The sequence below is a fragment of the Olea europaea genome, chromosome 7 (genome assembly GCF_002742605.1).
Source record: "Olea europaea var. sylvestris chromosome 7, O_europaea_v1, whole genome shotgun sequence".
In the NCBI taxonomy this organism is placed as follows: domain Eukaryota; kingdom Viridiplantae; phylum Streptophyta; class Magnoliopsida; order Lamiales; family Oleaceae; genus Olea; species Olea europaea.
Window position 1 is genome coordinate 7,836,861 of NC_036243.1, and position 26,658 is coordinate 7,863,518.

Sequence of the window (26,658 nt, forward strand, 5' to 3'; positions counted from 1 at the left end):
TTTTTTATGACAGGAGCTAAAAGTTTTAGGTTATATAACCGGTATTTCAATTTATTTTCAAACGCCCCTTGTGGTTCAGTTGGTCTCGATGTACACTTACAAACTGAAGGTCCAAGAATCGAATCTCTACCTAACCATTTTTATTGCAATTTTTCTAGTTTTTGAATTTTTACCCAAACTAATGCAATTGAGAGTGGATTCGAACTTGCGATCTCTCACCAAAGTTATTGAAAGCTTAACCATCATGACACTTGATGAATTTTGACAACAAATGTAGCAAAATAACATATATTTTGTTTTAGTAGATTTAACGCAATTTAAAGGATTCGAACACATGTTCCTTCCTTTGGATTATGGAAACCCTGCCACTATGCCACCTGGTGAATTTTGTTACCATATATAACAAAATTATATATGTTCAATTTTTAGCAAAATAATTATTATATTTAATTTTTAATACTTTATTACGACCGACGATTAACGGTTCGTCCGCTCGTGCTCACTCAAAATTCTAGATCCGCCACTGAGCATGCTAGTCGTGGACTAGAGAGAACCTAACTGATAACACGATGGCTATTTGAACCTATTGATTAAATTGAGTTGACAAGAAAATTTTATCAATCTGGGCCTTACCAAACGAATAGCTTCATCAATGACATTTTTGTAGCCTCTTTTGAATCTATGGTGTCTTCCACCTGCAAACGATAAATATTGTGAGCACATTGATTATCAAAAAACTTCATTCTGTGTCTACCAATCTTACCCAGTTTCTTTTCAATAAATGTTGTCAACCCATCTGATGTCACACTATCCGTTACAATGGTTGTCCGTGGATGCTGGTAGAAGAAGACCAAACAGCAAAGAAATTAGATTCGGTTTAATATGAGCGTGCTCAATACATTTCATATAGGAAAACATACTTCCTCTAACACAATAGCAGCCATCAAGGCAATCAATCTATTCCTGTTGAGCTCACGACCGCTGGAATCCACGGCAGCAGATCTAACCAAAAGACCCATTCATTAATAACTAGATAACCCAAAATGTAAATGTAAAACAAATGCACAAACTCTGCAAACCACACCTGTCAACATCAGTATCAAAGATGATGCCCAATTCTGCTTTGTTATTAAGGACAGCCTGTGTTATAGCTTTCATTGCTTCCTTGTCCTCAGGGTTAGGAATATGATTGGGAAATAATCCTGCCATAAGCAAATATGAATGAAAAATATAGTCCCTTTAAAAAAATTACGAATATGGTGTGTCTATACAAAGTATTCTAGAAGTTTTACCATCTGGCTCTAAGAATTGACTTCCAGAAGTAACAGCTCCCAGAGGCTCAAGTACCTTTCCCTGACAAATCATCGACATAAATATAACTATTAGCAGAAATGCATTTTTCACAGTCTAATCAGACGAGTGTCCAATGCTCCATATATACAAAGTTTCAGACATTGTCATAACATAACGAAGCAGGGGTAATCCTACAATCTGTTGTTGCTTTTGAAATAGGATAGCTTTGCTCAATAAGGAACAGCACTTAATCAAAGAAAAGAAAGAAAGAAAGAAAGAAACCACAATAAGTCTACAAAATCAGTACCGGGAATTCTTCAACAACAAAGTTTCACAGATTTTTCATAACATAACTGTTGGAGTCTTTGATTTATAATTTACCATAAATAATTGGTCAAACCTCACCATTGTAATTACTGTAATTTAGATCCTGATCTATAGCTGCTAATTTATGGTAGGTTCCAGTGATAGCCTAAGTTCGTCAAGTACTGTAATTATATTATTGTATTGTAATCATAACAGATGATTACAACACGAATTTCTAGAAATTTCCCTTTTCTAGAAATTCCAACATGGAAGAGCCATTTTAGGCTTCTGGGATTTCTTCCAACAGCCTCCATCGCTGTAACTTCTTTTTACTGTCCATTCTATATTACATCCTGTAATTTTGGCAATGTCTGAAACATCCAAAATCACCCTTCAGACTGAGAACCCAACCCTACAGATCACCACATCAAAACTGAATGGGAGAAACTTTATGGAATGGTCTCAATCAGCAAAGATTTCCCTGAAGTGTAAGGAGAAAATGAAGTATGTGATGGGATCAGCCAAACAACCAGCAGAAGACGATCTACAGTATGAGATCTGGGATGCTGAGAAGTCCATGGTAATGTCCTGGTTACTTCACTCCACAGAACCAGAAATTAGCAAGACATACTTCTTTTCCACTGCCAAGGTTACTTGGGAAGCTGTTTTAAAAACCTACTCCAAAGTAGGCATTGCTTCTTAAAAATTCAAGCCGAAACAAAAAATTATAAAAACCAAACAAGAATCCTTAACTGTTACAGATTATTATAATACTCTCTAAAGGGGATTTTATGGAGCTGGACTTGTACCAAGACCTGGAGATGGAAAAAACATATTCAAAAAAACTGAAGAACATGGAGGAAATGGAGCAGGCGTTACACTTTCTGGTAGGTTTAAATTCAGAGTTTGACAAAGCATGTGGCCATGTACTAGGTAAAGATCCAATTTCCACTTTGACGAAGCTGATAGACCCGAAATCAGATTGAGGTACCAGAGACGCAGCAAAGTAAGCAAGGGCAGTAAGGGAATTAACCAGGGAAGAGAAGGCACGTGCAGCAGTTGCATGGTTAGGGAAATCTGTTAGGAAGTTCCATAGGCAACAGCTTATAAATAGAGGCAACAGAATATGGAATGGCAGGCTGAAATTGGTACTCATTGGGAGAGTAGTGGACCTCTCGAACGTCCATAGTTATCCTTGTTATTTCTTTCCTTTCATTTTGCATTATCAGAATTGTTATCCTTTAATTCCGTGTAATCAACGTTCATCTATGAAATATTGAACTCATTTTTTGTCTTAGTTACATTAAAGTGTGTTGGGTGAAGTGACATTTTCTCAGGTTCTATATTGGCATCAGAGCAATTCCGGTCCAGATGGTGAATGTAACAGAGCGGGTAGGGAGTTTGGAAGGGGCTCATCAGAAACTGCAGGAGCAGGTGGAAGAGATGCGACATGGCATTACAAGGATGCAGGCAGAGATGCATAGAATGCAGAACATTGAGAAGAATATGGCGATTATTTTAGAACAATTCACAGTTATGAGGTCGAAATGGGATGAAACAGAGAGAGAAAGGAAGGGAGAGGGCCAAGAAGAAACAAAGGAGTTAGAGTATACCCTGCAATCGAAGATTACGCCGGACCTGGAAATGAAAAACCGATGAGAAGGGGGCGTTGCCGGTGGAAATTGGAGGCAGGAGGTTAGAAATGCCGGTATTTTTGGGAAAGAACCTAGACGAGTGGATCTTTAGAGCCGAACGCTATTTCCAGGTGAACCAATTAACGGAGGCGGAGAAATTGGAAATGGCAGCCCTATGTTTCGAGGAAAACGCTTTGGCATGGTACCAATGGGAGCAAAGAAGGAAAGGCGTAAGAAGCCGGGAGGAACTTAAACTGCTAATGCGAACTCGATTCAGGTCATCCATGGAGGGGACTATAGAGGAGCGTTTTCTGGCCTCCGGCAAGAAAGGTCGGTTGGAGAGTATAGAATCGCGTTTGAGACTCTAGTGGCGCCGATCGAGAACATCTCAGAGGCTATGCTTATGCTAGAGGGCCATTTCATAAATGGGTTGAGCCCAAAAAGAAGGGCCAAAATTAGAGTCATACAGCCCAAAGGATTGGACTGGATCATGGAATTGGCCCAACGGATTGAAGAAAAGAATTTGACCTTGCAAGCTGTAGTCGGTTCAGGCCCAATTAAAGGGAAAACAAGTAACAGCCTCAATTGGTCCTTCAATTCATAACGACACAACCAGTACAATTGCCCAAGCCCTAACCAAAAATTGACGACTTCGCGAGCAGGTGCCGGAGTTGCCTTGCCCGTCGGAGCAATTCCCCCACCATTTAAACGACTCAGCGAAGCTGAGTTGAGGAGTAAGAAGGAGAGAGGATTGTGTTTTCGCAGTGATGAAAAGTACTCAATCGGGCACAAATGCAAAAACAAAAGGGCTGCAGGTAATGTTGATATTTGATGAAGAAAGAGACGAGCAGTGGGGGGAAGAAATAGTAGCAGAGGCGTCGAATGAAGGGGAAAAATCTGATGCAGGGGAAGTAGTGGAATTATCCTTAAACTCGGCGGTAGGGCTTACTCCGCCCCAGACCATGAAGATTAAAGGAAAAATTCAGGTTGAGGAAGTGGTGGTGTTAATCGATTGTGGGGCCAGCCATAACTTCGTGTCGGCAAACTTAGTGTGAAAATTGGGTTTGCTGAGAACCGAGACATTGAGCTATGGGGTAGTCATGGGAACAGGGCTGGCTGTGCAAGGGGCAGGCGTATGTAAGGGAGTAAAATTATTCCTTCAAAACTTGGAGGTGGTGGAGGGTTTCCTCCCTTTGGAATTAGGAAGCTCCGACGTAATCCTAGGAATGAAGTGGTTGTCCACCATGGGCCCAACGAAGGTGGACTGGAAATCTCTTACGATGAGATTTCGGTCAGGAGGGAACATCGTTATCTTGCAAGGGGATCCTAGTCTTAGTAAGACTGTGGTCACTTTGAAGGCGATGATGAAAGCATTCAGGGAAGGGGGGGAAGGAATACTCCTGGAGCTGGGAAGTTTGGGAATTGAAGAGGAAAAAGGGGAACGAAAAATTCTAGCCGAAGTTGGGGAAGTCTTGAAGGAGTTTGAAGAAGTGTTTGCAGAGCCCGTAGGGCTGCCACCATGGCGAGAAAGGGATCACGCGATCAATCTTCACCCGGGGACAGGACCAGTTAGCATGAGGCCTTATCGTTACCCACACGTGCAGAAAAATGAGACAGAGAAGTTGGTGAAGGAAATGTTAGCAGCAGGGATAACCCGACCAAGCACTAGTGCATTCTCCAGTCTAGTTTTGCTAGTGAGAAAGAAAGATGGGGGTGGCGCTTTTGTGTAGATTATAGAGCGGTGAACAAGGTAACAGTGCCGGATAAGTTTCCCATTCCAATGATAGATGAATTATTGGATGAATTGCACAGGGCAGCCATTTTCTCCAAGTTAGACCTGAAGGCGGGGTATCATCAAATTCGGGTGAAACCTGAGGACATTCCTAAAACAGCTTTTAGGACACACGAAGGGCATTATGAATTTCTGGTGATGCCTTTCAGGTTGACTAATGCGCCTGCCACTTTTCCATCGCTTATGAATGAGGTGTTTAAAGAGCAATTGAGGCAATTTGTGTTAGTATTCTTCGATGATATTTTGGTGTTCAGCCGTAATCTGGAAGAGCATGTGGAGCATTTAAAGTGTGTCCTGGGAATACTATCGCAACATCAATTGTATGCCAATCACAAGAAATGTAGTTTTAGGCAAGAGAGAGAATATTTGGGCCACATCATATCACGTCAGGGTGTAGCCGCTGATCAGTCCAAAATTCAAGCTATGTTGAAATGGCCGACTCCCAAATCATTAACAGAACTTCGTAGGTTCCTAGGGCTAACAGGCTACTATCGTCGGTTCGTGAAGGATTATGGTAAGATGGCGTGGCCCTTAATGGAGAGATATTATGCAAGGGAAATTTTTTTTGGGATGAGGCAACGGAGCAAGCATTTCAGAGGCTAAAAACGGCCATGACGTCCATATCAGTTCTCGCACTTCCAGACTTCAGCCGACCCTTTGTTATAGAAACTGCTGCATCAGGGTCTAGCCTAGGGGCAGTTTTGATGCAAGACCAGCACCCCATTGCATTTTATAGTCACACCCTTAAGCCGAATGGAAGGGTGAAGTTAGCATATGAGAGGGAGTAGATGGCTGTGGTGTTCGCAGTACAAAAATGGAGACACTATTTGCTGGGGCATAAATTTTATGTGAGAACCGATCATAAGAGCTTGAAATTCCTGTTAGAACAAAGGGAGGTAAACCCAGAATATCATAAATGGCTGCATAAACTAATAGGGTACTAGTTTGAAATTCAATATCGGCCGGGATGTGAAAACAAGGCAACCGATGCACTTTCCCAAGTCAGTTCATCTGTTGTGTTGATGACTTTATCCATACCGTTGGTATTATAGTTGGACATATTAACAAAAGAGGTGAGAGAAGATCCTCAATTACTTCGTATTGTTCTAGAATTGGAGCAAGATCCTACCAACCATCCCGAGTATGCAATGGTAAATGGACAATTGTTATTCAAGGACCGACTGCTGCTGCCAAAACAATCAACCTTGATACCTTTAATGCTACAGGAGGGGCATGATAGTAAAGTAGGAGGCCATTCTGGCTTCCTTAAAACTTATAAGAGGATTGCTGCAAATGTTTATTGGGAAGGTATGAACTCTGTGATACACAATTATGTTAGCAGATGTACGGTGTGCCAACAGAACAAATACTTAGCCCTATCGCCTGAGGGGTTGCTGCAACCTCTTCCAATCTCCAATCAGGTATGGTAGGATATAGCTATGGATTTCATTGATGACCTTCCTAAATCAGGCTCCATGGATACAATACTGGTGGTTGTAGACCGATTGAGTAAATATGGCCATTTTATAGGCTTAAAGCACCCTTTTACAGCGGCAGGGGTGGCTGGAATCTTTGCTAAGGAGGTGGTGCGACTACATGGGGTGCCTCGTTCCATAATTTCAGATAGGGATAAGATATTTGTGAGCCATTTTTGGGAGGAGTTGTTTCGTTTACAAGGAACAAAGCTCAATCGAAGTACAGCTTACCACCCTCAGTCAGACAGGCAGTCGAAAGTATTGAACCTCGTTCTAGAAACCTATTTGAGGTGCTTTAAATCTTCTCAGCCTAGATCATGGTTCAGTTGGCTACCTTGGGCTGAGCTAGGGTACAACACTTCTTATCATGTTACAACCAAGATCACCCCTTTCCAAGCAGTGAAAGGGCGCAAGCCACCAGTATTATTGCAATTTGAAAAAGGATCCACATCCATATCAGCTCTAGACCAACAGTTACAGGAAAGGGATCACATGTTAGAGGAACTGAAAGCACAACTGTTGCGGGCTCAAATGAAGGACCTGGCAGATAAAAAAAGAAGAGAGGTGTAGTTTGAGATAGGCGATCTGGTTTATATGAAAATCAGACCTTATCGTCGCAAAACCTTGTCTGCGAGACCAAATGAAAAGCTATCACTGAGGTTTTATGGACCTTTTACTGTAGAGAAGAAAATTGGATCGGTTGCATATAAGCTGGCCTTACCGCCTACCTGCAACATTCATCCTGTTTTCCATATTTCCCAGTTGCGCAAAGCTGTGGGAGCTGTACAGGCTGTGAAGGAAGTACCCCAGAAATTAAGTGATGAATTAGAGATGCTGGTGGAACTGAAGGCATTATTGGGAGTGAGACCAGGTGTGGGATCCAACATCAGAGGCTTGGATGTCTTAATCCAATGGAAAGGACTTCCACCCTTAGAAGCTACTTGGGAGTCCTATGACTTGATGAAATAGCAATTCCCTACCTTCCACCTTGAGGACAAGGTGGATCTCATGGGGGGAAGTGATGATAGACCCGAAATCAGATTGAGGTACCAGAGACGCAGCAAAGTAAGCAAGGGCAGTAAGGGAATTAACCAGGGAAGAGAAGGCACGTGCAGCAGTTGCATGGTTAGGGAAATCTGTTAGGAAGTTCCATGGGCAACAGCTTATAAATAGAGGCAACAGAATATGGAATGGCAGGCTGAAATTGGTACTCATTGGGAGAGTAGTGGACCTCTCGAACGTCCATAGTTATCCTTGTTATTTCTTTCCTTTCATTTTGCATTATCAGATTTGTTATCCTTTAATTCCGTGTAATCAACGTTCATCTATGAAATATTGAACTCATTTTCTGTCTTAGTTACATTAAAGTGTGTTGGGTGAAGTGACATTTTCTCAGGTTCTATCAGAAGCTTTCACACATGTTCGTTAGAAGAAAGTCGTCAGGAATTAATGAGTGGAAATTCTAAAAAGGGTAATTAACACAAAACGTCCCTACCTTTTGTTTTTTGGCGGATTACACCCTCACCTTTACCTTTTTTTCGCAAAACATCTTTCTGTCAACTCCTCGTTAAAATGCTCTGTTAAATTAAAGGGTAATTCGCATAAAAGGTCCCTACCTTTCAATATTATTGTGCAAAACGTCCATACCTTTCATTTTTTTTAGTATTTTCACCCCTACATTTCACCTTTCATTGTGCAAAAGGTCCTTTTCATCAATTTTTTCAATAAAATGACGAGTTTACCCTCCTATTCAAATAAAACAAAAAGAAAAGAAAAGAAAAATAAATAATTAATTACAATCATGGTCCTAAATCTTTCAAAACATTACAGATAAATCTTAAATTCTCCACTACCGTCACTTTCACAACCCCACCAAGCCACCACCTATAGATCCATATAGCACCACCTTTCGGCCACACCTATTGGACTCCACCACCACCAGCCTCGTCTCACTCTCCTCAATATCCTCCCCCATAGTATTGGTCACCAATGTGTCCGAAACAACCACATTTACGGTGGTGGAGTCCGATGGGCATGGTAGTCGAAATGTAGTGTTATGTGGATTTATAGTTGGCAGCTTGATAGGTTGTGAAAATGGTGGTGGTTGAGAATTTATGATTTTTTTGTAATGTTTTAAAAATTTAAGGACTATGGTTGCAGTTGGTAATTCATCTTTTCTTTTTGTTTTATTTGAATATGAGGGTAAAATCGTCATTTTCTTGAAAAATGGATGAAAATGACCTTTTGCGCAATGAAAGGTAAAAGGTAAGGGTGAGGGTGTAATCCACCAAAAAACGTAAGGTAAGGACGTTTTCCACAAAAACATCAGAAGGCAGGGACTTTTTGTGCTAATTACCCTTCTAAAAAATTAGCAACTGGAATTTGGCATATGCAGCAACCAAAACAGGTTCAAACGCAGCCGACAGCAAGAAACCAGTGGATAAGGACAAGTTATGGTGTGATTATTGCAATAAACCAAAGCATGACATGTCCATGCAGCAGAAATTGCTTGGAAAGCCTCAAAATCAAAAAGGTTTATGCAACAAAGAAGGAAATTAATCGACAAAATTTGGTAAGGCTCATCAAACCTCACCATTAAAGAAAACCATGAATCATCAGGCTTCAGTAAAGCTGATACTGAAAGAATTAAGAAGCTGTTGAACCAACTTGATGGCAACAATGCAAAGTCTTCTTTGAATTCAAGCTCTTGCTCCATGTCTAATCAAGTAAAAAGGGTATAATATATACTGAAATTTTTCCAAGCACCTGGGTCATAGATTCAGGTGCTTCAGATCACATGACAAGTTTTTCAACCCTTTTTCGAGTTATTTACCTTGTTCTGGTAAACAAAAAATTAAAATGGTGGGTGGCTCGTTTTCTTCTATAGCAGGTCAAGGAATAGTGAAAGTTACTTCTAGTTAATTATAAAAAACTGGCCTCCAAGTTCCAAATAAGTCTTTCAATTATTTTCAGGACCACGTCGGGAAGATGATTGGGCATGATGAATTGAGGGATGGAATTTACTACATGGAAGTAGATTGGAAGAAGGATAATCTAAGGTCAAAAGGCTTGGTTTCTAAAGATGAATCTGATCAAATTTTCGCTCAGGTCATTCATCATTTCTTTTGTTGAAAATGTTATTTCCTTATTTTTTTAAAAACAACAATGAAACATGTAATGAAAATAATTATCCAATCTGGTTCATTTCAGAAATTTATTCCATTGATTAATTCGTCTATTACTCTTAGAAAATGGGTTCGAACTTATAAACAACGCCTTGTTTCTAATTTTGTGTTCATGCCGAATTTAAATTTCATCTCTCAAGTTCCTCTCATCATGTTCCAACATCAATTCAAGAAACCTTGATCTCACCAATGAAGGAGGATATGAAAGAAGATAAGAGGGCACAGGCAAAAAAAAAAAAAAGGGACCTGGGAATAACAGATAGCTTCTCTCACATAAACTTAAATGAAAGGTATAAAAACCAATGGCAGTTAACGAATATCAATATCTCAACTGAGAAGGACAAAGTAACAATGTAATATATTTATGGGCTCCAAAAACAGATCATCAAACATTGAGCTTTGAGAACTTGCAAGAAACAGTAACTCATCCAGAAATTTTACTATTTTCATATAGTGAACTTTTCTTCACTGGACATTATTATATGCTGCAATCCTTTTCTTCATTATTTTAATTTCGCCAGTAAAGCAAGTTTATAATTCAGAGACAAAAAATAACACAGAAACGTAATAGACATTCATGCTTACAGCAAAGAATCCTCCGGCCCCATTCCCTGCATCAACAACTATGTGGAATCCCTCCAGTGGCTTCTCTGAAAAAAGAAAGACAAACATAGATGAGCTGGCATGAATTTTTTGAGCCACCTCATCTAAAAGTTTAAGCTAATAGAGAAGTGACACATTTATTAATTTGTTGTCTTCATCAAGCCCTCCCACGTGTAATCCTTATTCACAGCAATACATTGACATGTGCAATTTTCATAAATGGGTGGCTGCGAGACTTAGAACAAAGATCCTGTTTTTTAACATGTTATACAATCTTATCTAAATTAAGCTGTTAAAGCACTTTTTTCTTTTTCTTTTTTTTCTTTCTTTTTTTTTTTTTTTTTAATTCAACAACTTCCTCGCAATTGATCAGGATGGCATGCTCAAGATTCGGAAAACATACTCTTACCCCCACCCGCGCAAGATATATAAATGAAGTTATTACCTATATTTCCTGCTGCTTTGCGAACTGCTGCTACAAGATCAGATGTATACACAGTCATATAGTCCACTCTTTTCACAGATGGAGTTGTTCTCCTCTCTGTATCCCTGAAACCTTCATCTGCAAAGTTCCCATATATAGCAGCAGCACGTTCCAAGATGTTTTTGATATCTGCTTTCCCAAGTCCACCAGCATTTGTGAAGAACTTAAATCCATTCCTATTGTAGGGAAGATGACTTGCTGTTTATAGACAAGTTAGAAGGATAACTTAGAAAGCTAACATACATCTAAGATTGTAAAGTACAACAAACCCTGACACAGCCTTCTAAATGTAATTTACCCTAAGAAACAACAAATTATAGTCCATAAAAAGGTCCATCAAAAAGGCTTCCCAAGAACTAGGGATCCCATTCCTACTTAGGTATTTCTAACATCAAAAGTGCACAAAGAGAGTAATTTTTGTACACACCTGTTAACATTATAGATCCATCAACTGGACACAGAAAGTCTTCATTTTCAGTGAGCGTGGAATTGAACATTGCTGGTGTAGATGCTAATCTACAAAAATGGAAGTGCTATTATCAGCATGTCTCACTTTTATGCGCCGGCTTAAATTCAAGAGAGTTAGTATGCATCAAAAGAACAGTTCATAACTGAACATGTATGCATTATATGTTTCTTGTTTAAGAATAGAACACCATTTCAGAGGGAAACTATTTATCTTTCTGTAAGAGATTGTTCCCCATTCACAAAAATGAGGCACCTGATGTAGGCATCAATTGGAACACAATTGAAAAAGCCACTCACCCATATTGAATAACATCTACACCTGCACTAGCTAGACCTCTAGAAACTGCATCCTGAAATTCAAATAAAGCCTGATCTTAGTAATTAAACGAATAAGTAGGCAATGGGAAGACCGTTAAAGGACAATTCTCTTTCAACAAAGTACGATGATTTATTTCGACCAGGAGAAAGTCCAAGCATTACAAAGATCAACAGCAACAATAATACTCATCTATCATCATGAGCAGTAAATTTTTAAGCATCAATACCCAAAGCATCCAACATTTTAGCAAATCAGTAGCTGTATCAAAGTAACTATTTTACTTGCTAAGTAGCTTATTGCTCACAAGCTAAGTTTCAATAATCTAGTCAGTACGAGCACACCTTCGTTTATTAAATAATTTGTTTTCTCCATTATTTGCCAAAATCATATTATCATACATAGTTTTCCAATGGAGTTGACCAATCTGAATTGCACAACTTACTAGAGCAAATCAAATTTTCTGCGGCCAGATGTCATTCCTTCAGCTGACCCTTCCCCCAAACCTAAATGTCTGCTGGTCATTCACAGACATCCACGTACAGTTTAGGGTTGTAAAATGAAGCAATAATGCTCACTTATTGTATGTGATCGCACGGCAGCACCTACATTCTGACGAACCCCCACTAAATGATGAGTTCATAAAAGGTATGTACTTATCAAACATAAAGATGACAATCCAGTGTCCACTAGTTCATGCAGCCGGTGCTATTATTTACAGGTCTTTCCAGGTGTGGATTTATAAGGACAGTCGTTGAGATACAGCTAAGCCAGGTTCTCTAGTACCCATGAAACCCACCAACCCACACCAAATTTTCACTAAAATAATAACATCATTCGGTAATGTGGAGTCCAGGAATCCAACATTACATATCTTGTCAATCATGGTCATCTCAATTCAAAAAAGTCTATAATATACTTTGTGTTCAACATCTTATCCAACTGTAACTCTGAAATGAGTACATTCTATAGGTTGAGACTTGAGATGATTTATAAAAGTGAAGATTTTGAACATCTTGTCACATGAATGTATTTCATAAACCCATGTGAATTGTGCCTTATTTTTGTCCCAAAAATAAAATCCTGATTTTCAGAATCTGATTACATTGATGATACCTTCAACTATGAAATTCTAAAACAATGATATTGTTGTGCTCTCTCTGTATGATTTCATTTTGCTTTCTCTGACTTCTCTCTTATTGCATTTTTAAACAAATTAACAGTGCCCAGAGAATAACCAGCGAAAACTTGTTAATCATTAAGATCTTAGAATTCCAAAACTTGTTTATGTCTTTTGAATTCTTATTTCAAAATATAAATTTCAGATAATAAGATTTATTGGTGGACTTTGTCTCTCTCTCACACAAACACACACACAGGTACATATGAAATACAATTCTCTGCGAGCAGTGTCAACAGCAAACCTCTGGCTATGCCCCTGGTGAGCCCTATTTCAGAAAACTTGAATAAATTAATTAAATACTAGTTAATTGGTACCTGTAACATCTGTGCAGATATTCGTGAATCATGGCCAATGGAAACTCTCAACCGTTTAGATGCATCAGGTTTCTTAGTTTCAATCAACCATGCAGCAAAGGCGGCTGCTATTGCTTCTGTAACTGGTTCTGTGAGGGTAACAAGTTCTCCTTCAACACCGCCAACAGCAACACCTCGAATATCACTGTATTTTGGAAAAATATCAAATTTTCTATTCATAATAGGATATCAAGGGAACGAATTTTTGGGCAGGAATCCACCAATTAGAAAACTTAGAAAGCATAGCATCAGGGAAAAAAGGTCAATCCATGCTGTTATAAGTTAAATCAAATGAACGAAATAATTAAACAAGGCATCATCTCGTACCTGCCATTTTGAAGCTTGAGAAAAGCAGCTTTGTCGACAGATGGTATCGACGTTGTAGAGGGAGCAGCTGCAAGAATGAAGAAAAACATATCTATGACTGCAAAAGTCTATGGCTAACAACAGGATCACACATTAACATGGTCTAGTACTTTCTTGACAACAAAAGAAGTCATTATAATGGAGACAAACAAATGTTAATTTCAGGGAAGATGTATAGAAAGTGGTATAATCAAATGGTTAGGTCATCTCAGTATTGCAAAAAACAGAAAGGTAAGGTTGAATCTGAATGTCAACCTGAATAGAGTCTAGAACAGACCATTGCAGTAAATAATTCTTCGGTTAAATTTTGAGTATGTGCGCAGTTGCATGGCTGAGATGTGATTCCATGCCAACTTCCCTCTTACAAAGGGAAGCAATGTGGGTCTATATTGGGCACAACTGTTCTGTCCATATTCAGCTCTAAACTGCCTATTCTTCTGGCAGCACTGTGCTACCAGAACATGTTCGACAACCTTCCCTGACATTGCTGCATAAAAAGCGAAGTTTGTGCTATTATTAGCCTTGTTACTGGTAAGAGCTTAATCAAACACTGTAATCTTTATTGTTTTTTTGGCAGAGGTTGTTATTAGCACCTGGAAGTTTTACATTTGTTTCATAATGACACCAATACATTGTGTTGATGGCGAGAGATATAAGGGGAGTGTATTTGGAAATTCAGAGATTTAATTATCTGAAAATACCCCCCCACTCACACCCATCCCCTGAGGGGATTTCAATATCAACTTCTTAAACTATGAAAATTACCGTGAACTACGTATATGTAGCAAATAAAGAACTGCATGCAGCCTACCTTTATTAATCAAGGAATTGCATTACATATCAGAAATTAAAGCCACTAAACTAAAAGGGGGAAAATTTTCATCAATTATTTACTATGGACATATTTTCTGTCGGATCGATCAAGCTTCCAACTTCATTTAGAATCATGCAACGAATTACATAACACATAAGAACTTCGTGTTAGAATTTCCAATCACATATAAGAATTTCCAATCACATATAAGAACTTCGGCTATCCCACTTAGCCAAGCCAGGAATAATAAATTAGACATAAATGAGTAAAAAAAAATGTGCTCATCGACATCTAACTTTGAGTTGTGGATCATCCAAGGCACATTAGCATGGCGTACTCCTATTCAAACCGGGGTTTGAAACCAAATCTCTCCTCGGGAGAATAGATGGAGCGATAAAAATAATTGTTATTTTGACAATATCTGTGGGTTCCTTAATTTTCTTTCTTCCACATATAGGAAATAGGGTCATATTATAATTTCTACTCACTAGATTAAGAAAATTACATCAAGTAATTCAAAGAAATGAATGAAAGATAATCAACTGAAGTTATAATAAAAATGTTTATAAAAGGTAATTGAAATGCAGAGGACAAGGTTCTTGGGCTAGAATATAGCATGCAAAACATCTTAGGATTCAGTGCTCAATTAATTAATGGGTAAATTCAATTTGTGTAACTATGCCTTCGTTTGGCCCCCATTTTTTCCAAATTTTAATGTTGGGAATAGTTTTTTTTTTAAGAATGTGTGGTTGAAAAAGAATGAAAAGTTGTCGATTTATGTGTAATATTATTTTATGTAAGATCGTGTGGTTGAAAATAAGAGATGAAAAAAGTGAAAGAGAATGGGGCCCAAACGGGGGCCATAATTTACTCTAATCTCAATAAGTAATTGTACTTCAATTTGGTTTAATCCGGTTCAAGTACTAGAAAAGAGCAGGCAGAGAGAGAGAGAGAGGTAAAAAATTGAGCAACATAAAACCAGTTAAACATTTTAGGATTCAGCCCTCAATTAATTAATGGGTAAATTTCATTTCTAGTAACTATATTTTACTCGTGTCAATAAGGTAACTGTATTTCAATTTGGTTTAATCTGGTAACTACACTTTAATATGATTTCAATCCAGTATTTATACTTAAATTTAGATTTAATCGAATAACTACAGTTTAATTTGATTTCAATTATGACAACTTTGTTCAATTCCATTGACAAAAATTGATGACGTAACCACACATAACAGTTAGTTGCTCACATGAAACATGTACTTCCTTGAAATAAATGATGCACTTAACTTGTTGATTACTAGTTCATTCATTTTCGTTGGTCAATTGGTAATTGGAAGGAGATATCGTATTGAAATCAAATTAAAGCATAGTTATTCTATTGAACAAAAAAGAAGTACAATTAGCTAATTGTCATTCTCTAAAAGTCAGGCAATCCAGATTGATAAAGAACAAATAAATAAAAGTAAGAATTTGATAAAATATTTGCAAAAGATTGGAATGGGAACAAATTAACCATCTAAACTATAAGAGTTTAAAAAACGAAAAGGAAAGTAAGTGTTAAGAACCACATGGCTACATTCATAGAGCTTTAGATGGGATATACTATCTGCATCTACTATTGAATTTTCAACTAAATAAGCATCCCCTTTTTCCTATTTTATCATACTTTGTATCTCTCTCTCTTTCTTTTTCATTTTTCCCCCCCTACAAATAATGGTATTTTAAACTTCATAGCCGAAGTTCAGAAACAAACACTTATGACTTCAATGCTTAGTCATTCAACAATCACTTGATAAACAAGTCAAAGTAGCAATTTTAAACTCCCGAGCAATCATCAAATACTCAGACGCCAAAATCCATAAGCCAAAGATTATAATTGAAAGTCCTAAAAATCGAATCTTTACTGATAGTCAAAACCAAATAACCTGAACAACAATTTTGGAACCAAAATAAAAACCCATTTCTGTACTTTCTTCAATAAGCTCACCAATATCATTACAATTTTCTTAGAACTGGGTTCACGAATTCACCATCCTTGAACATCCAGAAACAATTATACTCACAGAGAAGGAAATATTAGTACAATAAACGCAAAAATTTCAATTTTACCTGCCATTTGACACCCCGAAATAGTTAGCTAGTAATGGGCGGAGAAAGAGAGGATCTGAAAAGTTGGTGTAGAAAACTATGGAAGGCCACCTAATTGTGATTAGGTAACAGGTTCTATATATATCGATAATTAAAGGTTCAACTCACGTAGTGCGTCCAGGGTTTTAATGGGGAGGTAAATCGCGTGATGTGTTTTAATAGGTCAGAAAATAAAAGTTGTGTGTACACTGTGTCTATAAAGAATCTAATTTCATGTTTCAAGAATTAAATCTTCACACTGCTGCTGCCAGTAAGGCGTGAGATAACCTCACCCTTATCCTTTGCACCACTGACTATGCCTTAGGAGCCATATATACATATATATATATATATACATACTGCCTCTTTAGAGAAGATCTTTGAAAAAATTGGAGAACTCCAAAAACAATCTAAAAAAGATGAAAGAACTTCTTTTAGAAAAAAGAAAAAGATTAAGAAGAAGAAAAATGATGAAGGATTAAAAGAACAAATAAGAGAAGCAGTTAACCAAGCATTCGAGACAATATTAAAAAAGAGCCATGAAGAAGAAAAAGAAATTGCAGAATGTCCAGACCAGAAAGAAAAAGATGAAGCCAATAATTCCAGACTTTCAGATGAAGACGAAGATCCACAAGAAGAAGGATACAATAATTCAGACAGTGGAATGTCATTTTCATCAGTGGCACGCCATAATCTTAGTACATGACCAGATCTTCAATAATTCAGAAAAGACAAATTTTGCCAGGAGAAAAGAAGAAAAAAGAGAAGACCCAAAAATCAAGACTGAAGACTTTTTAGGAAAGATGTCAGAAATCTTTTGAAAAAAGAAAAAATTCTCCGACAAAGGGGAAAAAAATTCAAAAGTAGGAAAGATTTTTTAGACTTTTAGAAAAAGTTGGTGAAACTTTTGAAAAGAAAGAATCTCCAACTGTAGACTTTTTGAAATTTTTGTAAAAGTAAGAACTTTTCTTTCAACTTGTTAGATTTTGAATTGGCCAGAAGTTTCTCGGTGAAACGTGTGCCTTTCTCAAGGGTAGTATAGACTTTTTGCTCCCAAGAATTTTTCTATTTAAGGAATGAGTTTCATTCGATTTAGGCAGAAGTTTACAACATGTGTACTCTCTGCTATTCAAAAAACCTTTGAAATCTCTCCTTCAGAAAAATTATCAATCCAAAAAATCACTGTATAGCTGAATCATCCTTGTGAATATTTAAGGTATTCTTGTATTTCTTTAAAGCTTATTTTAGAACTTTAGGGACTTCCCGAAAGGGAAATCTTTAGTTGTAAATCTTTTTAAAGATGAATTTATAAATCCCTGACTTATGTTTTAATCTTTTGTTTATGTTTTTATGTTCATATTTCAAGTAAATATTTACTATACTCATCATTTTATCCTATGCATATAATAAAAGCATAACTTGATTTCTAGAAACCATACTGTTTTTAGATTAATCCTGAGTGATCTAGATAAATGAAAACTTTTGGCCGGAGTGAGCCTTTTGATGTTTTCTAGAGATGCTGGGGAAAGGGAGAAATTAATCTAAGAATTTTATAAGGGAGTGTCACGGGTAACCTTATAAAAAGGAATCAGGTTCAAGTTTATATGTCATAGGTGGTGAAAAAAAAAAGGGGGGGATTTATATATAATTCTTAAGAAAGATTTATAGAAAACTAAGAAGAGTACTGAGTAGGATTAAAGCTATTAAAAGTTTAAACTGTCACTAAAATAATAGCCATCTAAAACAGCAGTCATTTTAACAGCATACCCCCTCCCATTTGTGTGTGTGTGTGTGTGTATATATATCGATAATTGATGACAAGTGGTGTGGTTTGACGTGTATTAATTCCCATTTGGTCCCATTAATTTTCATTCCATTATAGTCTATTTTTCTCTCTCCTATTTTAATCATACAATCTTTCATAAAATAATATTACAGGTAAATCGAAGACTTTTCCTTCTTTTTTAACTATTCAGTTTTCAAAAAAATATTATTTCACCCATTTTCATTTCCAAAAAATGAGGGTCAAACGAGAGCTAAGTTAGGATCGATCGATGCGACTTTAGTTCAAAAATCTGCACCGCTAACTGTTAGATAGCAATAGCAAAGTAGTGAGGGGAGATATCAGGTTAAATTCACTAATGACCATCCAATATTTTACTTAATGTCATTATGGTTATCTAATTTGATTTCGTTTCATCATCGTCACCTAACTTGATTTTATTTCATCATGATCATCTAATTTTATATAACGTTTCACTATGATCGCCTAAATTCTTTTCACCATTTTTGCTAATTTTAAAAGAGTTAAAATGATAAGTTATTATAAAATAAATTTAAAAAAATAAAATTTTTTATTTTAAAAACATTTTTTTAAAATAAGTTTTTATTTTATTTTAAAATCATCTTTTTTAAAATAAATTTTTACTTTATTTTATTTTTTAAGGAATTTTTTAAATGACTTTTTATTTTATTTTATTTTTCTAAATAAATTTCTCTAAAAACGTGTTTATTTTATTTTTAAAACATTTTTAAATAAATTTTTATTATTTTATTTTATTTTTAATTAATTTTATATATAATGCAAAGTTACCTCGTTTTATCCTTTTTAAAATTAGTGAAAATAGTGGGGAAAAAAAGTGTGGTGACCATGGTGAAACGTTATATGAAATTGGTTTGCCATCATGAAATAAAATCAAATTGGGTGATCATGGTGATACTAAATATAAAATTTAGTGATTATTGTGATACTAAGTATAAAATTTGATGGTCATTGGTGAATTTAACTCGAAAATATCCATTTTTAAGCATATTATTTCTCTGTGGAATTGGATATTTAATAGATTTTTGTTTTACTTTCTCTTGCATCATCCTCTTATTAATTTCACCCTTTCCAACTAGAGATTTTTTTATTTTTTATTTTTTGACAAATTGTTTAACTATAAGTCTAATAATGGCCTCGTTTGGTACCCCTTTTTTTCAAAATGCATTTTTCTCTTTTTTCTTTTCAATCACACATTTTTCATTAAAATAATATTACACGTGAATCAAAAACGTTTCCTTATTTTTCAACCACACATTTCCTATCAATTTACTATTGCAAAACGCATTTTTATGTAAAAATTGCTCCCAAACACCCTCAATATAAGTTTCTGTAGCTGTGTATCATAATGAACTGCAAGTAAATTGAGTATTTTGTGTCCTTAGTTTTATTAAAACCTTATATTGTACTTGAAAAGTTAATTTTATCTTATCCATCATGCTCCTAATAAAAAATTATGTATTTTAAGTGGACAAGTTATGTTGAAACAATTTAAAGATCTTATAACTTTTGAAGTTTGTTCGAGTAGATTTTTTTAAAAATTAAGTTACGCACACAAAATCAAGTTTACACGTAATTTTAGATGGGGTTCGTAACTCAAATTTTGTTGTATTTTAAAAATTCATATAATTCTTAGTGTTATCGATTCATAAAAAAAAGGGGATAGGATGCTTGTTGAATAACTTGTTTAATTTCATATAATAATACATTATATTATAATCATACAAAAGAAAAAATTGATTTTTTGGTTTTCATAAATTATTTCAAATATACAAAATCTATAACGTAAAATTTTATTATTATCTTATGATTCTTTTCAAAATTTTGAAAATCCATATATTAAAGAATCTGTCAAAATTTTAATAATTGTTCATGAGCCTTCTCGTTTCAATATCAACCCTGGTTTTAGTAGGAGCCAATAGCAACTTACGTTCAAGACTATTCTCTTGAATCCTAACAAGAAGTGAAAAAACTCATTCTAAACGCATCTCTCTTGTAAAAAGCTTTGAGATTTCAATGAAAAATAGTATGTGAAGAAATTTTGTCATATATATAAATTATGTGGCTTGCCTATTATGGAGGTGTCGCATATATTGACTTGGTATCGGCTATTCAATTGGATTGGACCTATTAAATTAAGGGAAAAATTCAAAAATAGAAGGTTAAGTATCACGCATTTCAAAACTAAGAAGAAATGTTTCAAATTTTGAAAACCAAGTATCTATTAAAATTTATTTATGATTTAATTAATTATATATTTTATTTATTAAATATATTAAGATTACGGATCTATACAATTTGATCACAAATTAGCGATTTAGTTAGTCACATATTATTTTTCGGTCACAAATTAGAACTTTAATACGTCACAAATTATTTTATAGTCATAATTAAAAATTTTATAATTCTTTGTTCATCGGTCACAAATCAAAAATTTATAAGTCACAATTTATTTATCAATACAAATCACAAATATTATAAGTCACAATTTATTATATAGTCACATTATCGATCACAAATTAAAAAAATTTTAGATTACATATTATTTTTTGGTCAAAACTTATCTTATTCATTGGTCATATATTATTTATTGGTTATAAATTAACAAATTTAATGGTTACAGTCAACAAATAATTTGTAACCACCATGAGCATCATCACCACCACAGTCCCATACTAACCAATTGAAAACACAACTAAATAAACCCCACACACATCGTGGAATTGTAGATCCTAGCAACGGTGCATGGCAGATCTTGAACATGACATACGACAAGCTAAATCAGGAAAGGAACAAGAGGCAAGAGTCAACAAGCTGAACCAATGGTGATCTCACTTGCGACGGCGGGACACTTAATTGGTCTCACATAGGAAACAACACCACTCATAGCGGCTCCAACGAGAAGAGTACACATAGCGATGTCGTTGTCGCACATTGGCTGAGCAACACTCGTAGCTGTCGCTCTATGCACGACACTCGTCGTCGTCTCTCAAATCGTGCTTATCACTGTCGCTCAACCACTATATAGAGAGAGAAATGAAAGATTGGGAGAGAGAAAGGGACGGCAGTAGCTGTAGAGAGAGAGAGAGAGAAGATATTGAAAAATAATTAGGGTTTGATAGGTTAGATGGTTGTGGAGTGGATATGTATAATAATTTTTATAATATTATTATTAATATTTAGAAATTTAATTATATCTAATTTTTGAATAAACAAACTTTGGATCTAATTTTTGAAACTAGATCTTAAAAAATATGGATGTGTGTAATTTCCAAACTCATAACCTTCTTACAGTATGGATAGATTGATGGCTTCTCTTTACGTTTTTTGTCTGTATACTTCTTTGTCTCACTTTGATGAATCTTTTTGGACTGTCTTCCCTTAACGGCTACCTGTCTGACAGTACTTTAGTCCCATTGATTCTATAAAGATCCGTACATGATTTGTATATAGAACTGAAAAGTATGAAGAATTGACTAAAACATGAAAATTTTATTCAATAAGAAGGTTTAAGAGTATGAAAAACTCTTAAATTTATTTAATTACATGAAAAGATCCAAAATGGATCTACTGTCTTTGAGGGTTTAGCCTCGCAGTGTATACGTTTAGGAATTCAGAATAAGAAAAATTTTCTCTAAAAATTTCTCCTCCCTCTCTTCTTCTTGAATTCCTTCCTTTATAGCAATCCAGAAAGATTTTCCTTTGCTATCATTCGTTACTTTGTCATTATCAACGGTTTTCTTTTACCAAATGTAAAAGTAATGATAAAGTGATATGACGAAAGTTTCGTCATTTTCTCCAATTTTTCAAAGATGCTCCCTCTTTTCAAAAAGCTTGTAACAACTTTGTCAAAAGTTGGCAATTTTTTCAAAAAGTAAATTTCTTTTTGAACATTAGTCCGATCCATCCTCTTTAGCCTTGCTTTCGGTGGATGTCTTTTTAGTCCCTCCACTTGTTTCTCCTTCAGTTCCCCAAAATGAGTCTTCTGGAACTTTGTCTTTTTCTTCAAGCAAATAGCACCATTTGCATTCATGATATTTGTCAAGACTCTGCTTCAAAGATTTGCAAAGATGTCCTTGGTAGTCTGTTGGTAAATTGAATAAATTATAAAAATTCTTTTCAAAATTGCAAAGAATTTTTATTCCTTCACTTTGGATTGTTTTCCCAGTCTTGCTTGTAACCAAGATGAAATCAATTGAATAATTTATCTTGATTTTTGACTCATTGTTGAAAGATTTTAATCCAGTTAAAATCCTCTGGTATGAAAGATTTCTCCATTTTCTGATTATAGAATCATTAGTACTTCAATTTTTCCTTGAATTGGCTTTTCCAGAAAGATTTCTAGTATTATCTTGATTTGAATATGATGATATCCTTTGATCAGATATCCTTCCTTATCCCAAAAAGGAATCTTACTGTTGATCTTTAACATCATATGAAGATTTTGGTCTTTAATAACAATTCTTTTAAAGTCTTTCAAAACTTTAATTAAATTGCTATCCAATTTCTGGATTTCTTCCATCGATTCACTTAGAATAATCATTTTGATTAAACCACAGTGAAAATTTGTCTGCGCCATTGTTGGATCTGCACCTTCAAAGAAGATATACTGTCCAACTTTTTTATCAATTGTTCCATAATATCCTTTTTCAGGGACAGATGGTCCAATGATTCTTACTTCTTCCTCATATGTGAGAAAGTCTTCAAATGTAATTCCACTAAGGAAATGACTCTCTTGTGATTTTGGTATTTTCCCAATTCTTTTGAATCTACTGGGAATGGTTTCTATTTGGGTTTCAACTGCATCTTTAAAAGATATCATTCTAATCCTTTGGTTTGCATTCGGTGGATTAAAGAGTTGGGCTGTAGATCTGGGCCTAGCTCTTAAAGAAGTTGGATTTTGACAATAATTTGGTTTCAAATGAATATTGTCAAATTCAAATAATTGTTTGCATGGTAATGGACTTTGGCCTTTTTCTTCATGAAATTTGGTAAAAGCTTCTTGGGCTTCTGTATAAGTTTTAAAATTTTTGTGTTTGTAGTTTTTTCCTTTCACAAGTGGTTCAACTTGTATAGAAACTTTTTTGTGGTTCATTGAAGATCACATAAAATTTCTTTCCTGGCATTGAAGTATTTACGCCAACCAATGGTTGATTTTCTTCTTTTGGATTTTAAATATCCGTTTGTTCTTGCGAACACTGAGGCATTACATGCTTCTCTGTATGTATTTGGATTTGTGGTCCATGAGATTTAATCTCAATTTTTGGAATTTAAATTTCCTTATATACCTGAGTACACTGAGCTTGAATAGGCTCTTCTTTACTTTCGCTATCAGTAAAACTGATATTGATCTTTGTTTCTATATTTTTATCGCCATCAGTCTTGCTGATTTTGATTTTTTCTTCTTGGGGTTTTTGAGTAGAACTCTCCCCTATTGAAATAGCATATGTTTTGAGAAGTTTGTCTAACTTCTTTTTCAAAACCATTACCTTTTGTTATCTTGTTGAGATTTCAATTTCTTCCATCTCAATTTGCATTTGAAGTTCTTCAATTTGTTCTTCAATGTTAGTCATTTTTACCTGTAAATGCAAATTCTCTAGTGAATGAATCAACTAAAGAATTATTTTTTCCTTTGATGATTTCAATTTTAAAATCATAATGGCTGAACCACATCTGCCATCTGACCAATCTTCATTGTTTGTAGTATGGATGTACCTTATTCTTCATAAAGAATTACAAGTACTTGAATCAGTTCTAATAATAAAATTATCAGAAATTATATAAAGTCTGAATTTTGTTATAGCCTTTTTCATAGCTAAAATTTCTTTTTCATTTATGTGATAATTTCTTTATGCCTTTGAAAAGGTTCCAGAAGCATATCCACATAATTTTTCTTCTAATTGATCTTGAAGATCATTAGCTTTTAAACTGCTCCCCAGTGTTCTTGAGATGCATTTGTTTCAATTATCATTTTATCTCCTTCTTTAGGATGATATAATGATGGTAAGATTTTTATTTTAGATTTGATTTTTCCAACATAAAGAGTATCCTCTTTAGTCCAAATCCATTTAAAATCTTTTTTCAATTTCTTTTGTAATGGTGCCCTCAATTTTGCTAAATCTTTAATGAAAGATTCTACATAAGTGAGACATCCAAGAAATCTCATTAATTGTTTCTGATCTTGAATTTCATTTGGAAATTCATTAATATGAATTAGAATATGAGGTTTATGTTGTTTATAACCATTGGCTATATCTAAACCTAAATATCCAATTTTTTCTTTAAATAATTATGCTTTCTTTTCAGATAGCACAATTCCTGCATTTATTGTTTCTTGTAAAACAATAATTACATGGTTCTCATGTTCATCTTCAATATCTGAGAATATATCTAAGAATACTAAGATATCATCAATATAGATACAACAAAATTTTTGATGTTTCTTAAAAATATTGTTTATATGTCTTTGAAAAATATCAGGTGCTTGTTTTAAGCCAAATGGTACTACTTTCCACTGATAGTATCCTTGTGGACAACTAAAAGCTGTAAGATGTTTAGCTTCTTGGTCAAGTATTACTTGCTAAAAACCTAATTTACAATCAAATGATGAAAAGATTTTCTTTCATTTTATTAATTGTAAAAGACTTTACATATTTGGAACTAAATATCCATCAATCTTAGTTATTTTATTAAGTTGAGAATAATCTACAACCATTCTAACTTTTCCACGTCTTTTTTCAGATTCTTTTCTTAGCATAAAAGCTGGTGAAGAAAATTGAGATTTATTTTATTCAATTAATTTTAACTCAATTAATTCTTGTATTTGGATTGAGAATTCTTCTCTATCTTTAGGGCTATAAGCCATTGCTTTAACTCTTACAATAGATGTTTTGAATTCATCAAGTAACTCAATAGTTGCTGTCATATTTCCTTTATTCTTTTGTGGATTTAAAGGATTTTCTGAACTACACTTATTTAAAAGTTCTAAAATTTCTCCCCTTCGAGACTTTATTTTAAAACTTTGTTTTTCTTCAATATTGATAAAAATATGACTCTTTTGAGCAATATTTTCACCTTGAATTTCTTTAAAATTCTTTTTCTTATTGTCAATTTTCATTGTATTCAAGAATTTTTCTTGTAAAGTATTCATAGCTAATGTTTTTCTTTGTTTTGGAATCCATAGTCTTTTACCAAAAAGAGTAAAACTTATAGATTCAATTTCTTCTATGAATGGATGATATAATTGACAAAAGTTATTTCCAATCATAAAATCAATTCCAGTTTCCAATTGGTAAACTGTTGGTATTTTGAAATAAAAAATTTTTCATTGGGATTTATGGTATCCATTAATCTCAATGTTTAATTCTTTTACTACTTTAGAAGTTTTAATTTCAGATTTATCTGCAATCTTAAGTTTTAAGATTTTTTCAGATGTAATCCAAAATTGTTTTGGTATTATCCATTTACTTGCAATACATACTGATGCTCCAGTATCTACATGAGCATGAATATTAATTTTTCTATATCCTTCAAAACTTAGTTTTATAGGTATATAGATTGAGTTTGGATTAGTAATATTTTTATTACTCATCTTCAGATGTTTCTGATTCTGAATAATCATATGCAGATTCTGTGGTTAAGTAATACAATGATTCTGTATCACTAGGATCTTCTACTGGGTAGAAACCTTTTTTTGAAATGTAGTAAGAAGTTTAATTTTTTCTTCATTTCCTTGTCTTGCTGGGCATTCATTTGCATAATGTTCAGATTCATTACAGAGCCAACATCTGCAATTTTTTTTTCTTTTGAGGACAAAATTTCTTTTTATTTATTGTTGTTTTATTTTTGTATTCCCTTCCTCGGGATTTTTTTTAAAAAAAAAATTTCTTTTTGAAAATTTTTTCTTTATATGGTTTGTTTATATCTTTTAAAAGTATATTTTTTCCTTTTAAAAGATTTTCTTTTCTTTTTTTTTTTGTTAGATGGTAAACATCCATATTGTCCTGAAACTCTGCTAAAAAAAATTTCACAACAGAGTTTTGGATTTTTATAAATTGCTTGTTTGTTGTCTCTTACTAAAATACTTTCTTTGCATTTGTCTGCAAGAAGATTTCTAGTAAGTGTTACAACCAATCCTAAAGATCCATCAATTTTTAAATTGAGTTTAGGATCAATATGATTTTCTTGTTTGCTTATAGCATTATTAAAAAGTTCATTACCTCATGATTGAAAGGTTCAGGAAGTTTTCTAATAAATTTTCTGTTAATTCACTCCATTTGTTTTGAGGACAAATGCAGAAATATTTTGAAAATTCACATGTGTAATTTTCAAAATGACACATATCACATAGAGATATTTTTTTCTAAGTGATTAAGTACATCATCAATTTCAATTGTTATTCTTTTACTTTTAAAAACTTCATAAGTTTGTCCAG

General features: G+C 34.5%; 1 protein-coding gene across 4 annotated transcripts in view; it reads right to left on the bottom strand.

Annotated features, from left to right (window-relative positions):
- LOC111396873 (phosphomannomutase/phosphoglucomutase) overlaps window positions 1-16,690 on the bottom strand; it is a 19,107-nt gene extending 2,417 nt beyond the window's left edge. The window contains exons 1-13 of one of the 4 annotated variants that reach the window (XM_023023461.1): window positions 16,385-16,690; window positions 13,736-13,945; window positions 13,420-13,486; window positions 13,054-13,237; window positions 11,538-11,590; window positions 11,200-11,288; window positions 10,734-10,970; window positions 10,271-10,335; window positions 1,293-1,353; window positions 1,085-1,202; window positions 921-1,002; window positions 764-836; window positions 634-695 (exon numbers count right to left, since the gene is read on the bottom strand). In XM_023023461.1, coding sequence (XP_022879229.1) covers window positions 634-695; window positions 764-836; window positions 921-1,002; window positions 1,085-1,202; window positions 1,293-1,353; window positions 10,271-10,335; window positions 10,734-10,970; window positions 11,200-11,288; window positions 11,538-11,590; window positions 13,054-13,237; window positions 13,420-13,486; window positions 13,736-13,945; window positions 16,385-16,391 — 1,308 coding nt within the window. In that variant the 5' untranslated portion in view covers window positions 16,392-16,690. Of the gene's footprint in view, window positions 1-633; window positions 696-763; window positions 837-920; window positions 1,003-1,084; window positions 1,203-1,292; window positions 1,354-10,270; window positions 10,336-10,733; window positions 10,971-11,199; window positions 11,289-11,537; window positions 11,591-13,053; window positions 13,238-13,419; window positions 13,487-13,713; window positions 13,946-16,262; window positions 16,356-16,384 lie in introns of those variants that run through there. The other 3 variants (XM_023023463.1, XM_023023462.1, XM_023023464.1) reach the window with 3 other exon arrangements.
- Between the last annotated feature and the right edge of the window lie 9,968 nt (window positions 16,691-26,658).